The following is a 6,807-nucleotide window of genomic DNA, read 5'->3' on the forward strand; positions in this document are numbered from 1 at the left end:
TTCACACTTTGATAAGACTGTAAGGTGCAAATCTACTCTGCCTTCTACTTGATTTCAAAATTTCAGCTATGTCTCCATGGACATAGCAGCAAGGAGCAACTCTCCACAGTTGGTCAGTCCATTTCTCCTCTCTGTGCTTTTGCGCAGCAGTGTCAGCACTGAAAAATTTTGTATCAGATCCTAGTGTCCTGACCATGTTTGTACTGTCCCACCCGACTGCTTTTGACTGTGACTGCATTACTGTCCTGACACTCAAATATTTATGCTCTTCTGCCAAATTTTTCAGATAGTTCAAAATAAGCAAGTCAAACTTGCAGGCTGACAGAAATAATGGAGCTCAGCTAAAAGACTGTTTGCGAAATATTTTTTTTTAATGTGGAGGAAAAATAAATTTAAACTTGTTTTCCCTCCACAGTTACACAAAACTGAAGCTGCAAGTCACACCAGAAGGACGTATTCCTCTGAAGAAGTAAGTTCTTGTCTCCTTTGTTACTGGATCTTTCAGCTTGAAGCTATGAAGCTGGGGTTTGGACAGGGGCTGGGCTGTCATGCCTTTGCATGAAATCACCTGCTTGTACTTGCAGTATGTCTCCAGTGCAAGCGGTAACATGGGGTGTCCCCCCACTGTTGTGCCTAAATGCTGCACCCTGAACTTCAGAGTTGGAAACCAGTTCTGTCTCCAGAAGGGTAGAATTGGGCCTCATTCCTGATGTCCTTTGTGACAGGACTACCATCCAAGCTGTTCAAAAGGAAGAAGAGCCTTGTGGTTTGTGCACAGGATGCCTGTGCTTAAGTCTCTTCTTTGCCAGACATTTCATTTGGCTCAAATCACTTGGCCTTCCCATGCCTGTGAAAATAGAGATGTTATCAAAATCCCTCATGCAGGGTGTGGAAAGTTAAGCATGTTAGAGATCACTAAGATACTTTGATGAAAGAAGCCATAATGACTAGAGTACCTAGATACCTGTTGAGGCAGTAGTGTGGAGATACCACAGAAGTCATATACACAAGCGTGTAGCCACTTGGGGCATGAGTTGAACTGGTAACCTAGAGGTGAAAGGAATCAGAGGTGTCTCCCTCCTAGGCTCACTCTGTCCACATGTGGTATAGCTACTTCTCCTTCATCCTCCCTCCCCCTCCCTCTTAGCCGTGGTCTACAGGACAAGCATGGATTTTTTTCCATATTGTTACCATTGTAATTTTTAAAAAGTTAAAAAATAGCATTTCTATTTTAATAACTGGCTATGAAGCAAACGATAAACACACAGGTCTTTCAAAAATGTCACTGTGCTGTGCAATCTATTTAGCCTTGTATTTTTTGCACAGCTTGTAGTTGTATAACACAGGACCATGTGATGTGCCACTGAATTAATTCCTCTGTTGATTTCCATTTGGCAGCATATACCGCCTATTTTCCACTGACAGAAAACGAGTGGAGACTGCATTAGAAGCTTGCAATCTTCCCTCTGCCAGGGTAAGCATTTTGAGTTTCTTCCTGGTCCACTCTGAAGTTCCATTGTAGTCCACTGCTGATTCCAGTTGTGACTTCTCAAGGGTTGATTATTCCTTCATAAGATGTGCTTATGCAGCAGGTCTTCAGCCAGTTCATCTTTCTCTCCTGCACAAAAGTTATACCCCCCCAGACTCCAAAGGCATCTATCTGCACAACTGAGCATTTTTGTTTTGAGGCTGGTTGAGCTTGAAGGAAGTGTGAACAGACTGGAGGGAAGGACAGAGAGTCATATGTCTTCCCCTGTGGATACCACCTGAGACTCTAATATAGTCAGTGTCCCCATTTCATTTCACTTGACACCACTGCAACATTAGCTGTGTTTGAATGCTGCCCCTCACCTGACTCCTGTTCAGAGACAAATATCTCTAATTTGAGTGAAGTGGTTTACTCTCTGCCTAGCTCACTCCCAAGTGAACTGGGTTAAGAACTCAAGGGCCTTGATACTGGAGCTAATAATACAGTGGGGATGCAGCTACTCTATGCTGCTAATCCAATCACTCTGTGCTGCTAATCCAGTCCCTCTGTACAGCTAATCCAAGCGCTCTGTGCAGCTTGAGTGGCGTTTGGCAAAGGTGATTGCTCTTGTTCCAGCAACGCTCATTCAAGTGTAGTTAACTCCGGATAACGCTGCAGTGAAAAGTAAGCCTTCTGTCTTTCTGCTGTATCCAGTTTTGGAGAGATCCAGTAACAGCTGCCACCAGGTAGTCCTTTTCAGCATAGTCCCAGTGGATATAAGACAGAACTCTTCTGCAGAGGTGCAGGGTCCTGGCCTCTCACAAACCTCACAGGATGTTTCATGGGTGGTTCATTAAAGTGAGTCAGATACAAGGTGAGGCAATATAGCAATTGGGCCAAATCTTCACAAATAGAGCCTGTTCAGTCCAACCAGCAGCTATTTCAGAAATTGAGGGGGAGGGAAATGAAAATAAGGAGATAGAAAGAAACATAGGAGCTCTCCCAACCCCAAATAATTTATGGAAATATTTGCCAGGCATAGATAAAGATTATGAAAATCTAAAGTGATTGTGGAAATAATGCACTGCATAATACCATGAACAGCAGACACTTGATTGCTTCTCTACCTATTCATTTATTCCTTTCAAAATGGTGGCACCTTAAAGACAAACTCATTCAGAAAGACATAAACTTTGCAATGGATGGATTCATAGCATTTGACAAAGCTGGCTGTAGCCTATGCAAGCTCAGGCCTTTCTGAAAGAGTTTGTCTATAAGGTGTCACCCTGCCCTGCATTCTCCCTGATTTAAGATTAAGAAGACTTAACTACCTTTCTTTAAAAATGTTAGTAGGTTAGAAACAAGAAGATACTTATTTTAAGACTTGTTTTTCATTGAAATAGTAACAAACTTAGCATTTAGGATGAGCTATTCAAAAGTCATTCAGGCATGCTTTTTAGCTCATTTGAATTAATGCATCTGTTTACTGAGTAGTAATAAGAATAAAAAATATTTCTTAAATCTCACTGAGAGATACATAAACATCTTTAGTGTCCTTGAGAGAAACCACAACCTTTCTGGTTTTTTTATTTAAGTCAGTAGTCAGTATTATCTAGACATTGCTCTATATGTGTTGCTGGGATACCAGTAGTATCTAGACATTGCTCTATATGTGTTGCTGGGATACCAGTAGTATCTAGACATTGCTCTATATGTGTTGCTGGGATACCAGTAGTATCTAGACATTGCTCTATATGTGTTGCTGGGATACCAGTATGAAAAGTATTAATAGTCTGAGAAAGCTCTTATACATTGTGGACAAAAAAAAGGTACATTTTGGCCAATAAAGAAAACTCATCTGATTATCCTGGAAATAAAACCTTTTAAAAGTCACAAGTTTGCATTCCACTGCTATGTGGCCAAATCTTTGATGAAACAGCAAATTCAAACCCAGACAAGGTACTAGCTCTCAATAAGATGTATGGATATCATAGAGTCCATTTCAGAAAGAGGGTATTCAGGGCATTATTTGATAGTTCATTCAGTGCACCCATCTCGTTTGCTGGGTGCTTTTTATTTTGTTTTAAATTATGCCTTCTGAAAATCCAAATATTTTTTCTAATGTGCATAGGAAAGTCATTAAAAATATTCACTAAGAAAGTTTAGGACTCATGGGCCAAATTTTTCATGTGAGATAAAAATATGTTAAGCACAAGCTTGAGTAGCTTAAGTGCCTGCCGCATGTTACACTTAAGACATGATTAACCAATTCACATGTTAAAGCAATGAATGATACCATACAACAAAGAATATGCCACAAAGATGTGCCACAAAAATGTGTAATCACTTTGAGCTGGTTTCTATAATGCCATTAACTGAACCCCTGGCCAGGTGACTCGATGTGGTTCTGAGCCATGTCATCTGATGGGACTCCCAGCCATGGAGAAGCACTATGCAGTCCTGTACTGAAGCCTCATCAGCTGATGGGGCTTCCAGCTGCAGAGGGTACACCATGACTTTGGCAGGCTTGGATCAACTGACAGGACTCCCAGCTATGGGGGTGGATGGTGTGCCCCTATGACTGGGAGCCCAGAATAGCAGATAGGGCTCCCAGGCCTAGGAGTTTGCTATTTGCTGGTGCAGGGGGAGCTCAGTATTGTGATCCCAGGCTTCCCCTGCCCCAGCAATAAGGCATGATAGGATCTGATGCTCAATCTCACAGTCATGCCTCCTGCCATGCATACCTAAATTATAGTAGCCTTGAGCTGAGCTGACTATGAGTGATGTTACTTACAGAATTGCTGCAGTGATGCTTGCCACTGACCCAGTGCTTCCAACCTCAACCCCTGGTATGTTCCCAATGTTGCAGCTGGCCAAAGGCAACTTGTAGTGACTTCAGTTCCAAAATGGGGAATATTCTCCCCACAACTAGAAGCAAGGTTTCTATAGCCTTTGTACAATGCTGCAAAAAAACAGCAGGGAAGAAACTTTCCCTGAACACCTAAAATTCAACACTCATTTAGGCACCTTATTGACAGTTTATTTCTACAAGATATTGATCACTCTGACCCATGTTGCTTTAAGTGCAGGAATCTTCCTATTGACTTTAATAGGATGACTCACATGCCTCAAATTAAGCACATAATTAAGAGCCTTGCAGGATTGGGGTTAGCAGACTAGAGCACTTAACACCTTGCAGGATCAAGACCTAAGCAATCTGATTTTCCAAAGTGTTGAGCAACCATTGAAATGGAGATGAAGAAAGGGGTAGGGAAATTCTCAAAAATGCCCAAGACCTTGGGCATTTCTGAAAATCTCAGATAGTTAGAAGTGAACGAGAGGCATAAGGCACTCAACATATGGAAAATAAAGTGCAATATGAACTTCAGAGTTTTATTTTACATACCCTGTTTCATAAATGTTGTCTGTGTAGATTGTTTTCTGCACAACAATTCATATAGACACCCTTGAAAAACAGCAAGGAAGTCTGAATGTTAGCTTGAAAATAAAATAACTGCATATTAAATTCTACCAGTGCAGATTGTCATGGTATGTGTTGTGCCATTAAATAAACAACAGAGAGATACAGATGCTACGAAAACAAGTGGAACACCAGACAAATCATAAATCACCAGTGCCTGAAATTAATCAAGAGCCTTAATGACAAAATAATAGAGAATGCCAAAGATTCAGCAAAGCTAGAAATGAGAGATGTTTTCATGCCGTGCAGAAAGTTGTGCAGTTTATTCATAAGTCACCAAAAGAACGCAGGTACAGAAAGTGTATGGATTGCTGAACTCATATATGGCTGCCTTGCAGGCCAGGATATTGAAAATGAAGGCATATTTTAATCACTTTTGGCAGTCAAGATGTTGTAATCTAAATATAGTGATTGTCTGAAGTTGCACTTTGGATTGTAAGTGTTTAGGGCCAAGCTTTCATCTTAAGTCTTTGTCTTTCTGTTTTGTAGGGCAGCTTGCACATTGTCAGAAGTCAATAAATAATTATAAAAAGGGCTATAAAATTTCTCATGCTTATTTCTGGCCGAAAGCTTACATTGATTATCTTTTGTATAGTTCAGTTCATGAATGAATGGGAATTCAAATGCCTCTCTGAATTTGAAGCACACTGCATAGAAAAGAAGACAGAAACCTTGATCTCTGGTCTCCAGGAAAGGCCCTCATCTTGCCAGCTACTGAGAGTCTTCAAACTCCCATTAAAGCAAATACAATTTTAAGTTTATGGGAACTTAAAGATCCTCAGTGATTGCAGCTTTGAGGTTAAAATTGTCCATATGAGAAATACTCATTTAGGAAAACAATGGTATATGTTAATTAACTGCGTATTGGTTACACAGACTTTAGATGCTATGCAAATTGGCATGCATGCTTCACTGAGTAATATAAATGTTTTACTAATCAAGCTCTGCTCAGGAAACATACAACAGTGCTGAGCTAAACTGAAGCTAAGTTGACACGGCCAAGGTTCATCTAACTGACACAGCTAAGGTTTGTCTAAATTTAGCAGTTCGCTATGGTGTGAAGTAAGTCAGTTGTTTTGCCTGTTCCTATGTGATCATTCCTAATGGCTAAAATCTTTTAAAAATGGTTTTAATGTCAGATTACAAAGGAAAATGTTAGGTATTGTAAAATTACCAGAAGTTATCCTTTGCTACTGCAGGTGGCTTTGCTTTGCTTTGTTTTTAAGATTGGATAGCAGTTAATTTTAGAAAAATGCCTGTTTTCAGCTGTGGTATAGTACCTTTAGATGCTGAGCACATCACAAATAAAGTCTTTTCTGCCTAATTCTATGGAACAGTCTTATATGAAGCTGCTGCCTATAGATTATGCCCACACAAGCAAGTAAATTTCACAGCTACTACTCAATTGTACAAAATTCTTTTCCAGAATTGTTACTATTTGTTCTGTGTTGAGCCCCAAAATATTTAACATGTTGCTTAAGTTTGGCCTTACATTGTAGTAACTACATCTAAAGACGGCATTAATTCTTTGGAAACACTTTCTCCATTGAGTTCTCAAAGATACATAAATAAAGAAAACTCATCTCCATTGTCCACCTACCGCTTAAGCAGACACCTGAGAAAGTCCAAATGGGTTCCACTTAATGCACTGATATTTTTTTATTTTGGATTAAAAAAATGAAAAACAATGTCATCCAGATGCCTTCCCGTTTTGTAAACATGCACCCCATTCCCCAAGCAGTTTCATAGATTCATAAATTCATAGATTAAGGGTCGGAAGGGACCTAGTAGATCTTCTAGCCCGACCCCCCGCCAGGGCGGGAGAACAACAAAAAACCCCAAAAAGAGAAACGGGACT

General features: G+C 40.2%; 1 protein-coding gene across 5 annotated transcripts in view; it reads left to right on the top strand.

Annotated features, from left to right (window-relative positions):
* The window catches only part of PLCB1 (phospholipase C beta 1), a 948,624-nt gene that overhangs the window by 590,130 nt on the left and 351,687 nt on the right, over positions 1–6,807 (top strand). For all 5 annotated transcript variants that reach the window (XM_019516220.1, XM_019516217.1, XM_019516218.1 and 2 more), the window contains 2 exons: positions 416–469; positions 1,399–1,474. In XM_019516220.1, the coding sequence (XP_019371765.1) occupies positions 416–469; positions 1,399–1,474 (130 nt within the window). The remainder of the gene's footprint in view (positions 1–415; positions 470–1,398; positions 1,475–6,807) is intronic.

The sequence above is a fragment of the Gavialis gangeticus genome, unplaced genomic scaffold (assembly GCF_001723915.1).
Source record: "Gavialis gangeticus isolate Ggan-Ray unplaced genomic scaffold, GavGan_comp1, whole genome shotgun sequence".
NCBI classification, from domain to species: Eukaryota; Metazoa; Chordata; order Crocodylia; family Gavialidae; genus Gavialis; species Gavialis gangeticus.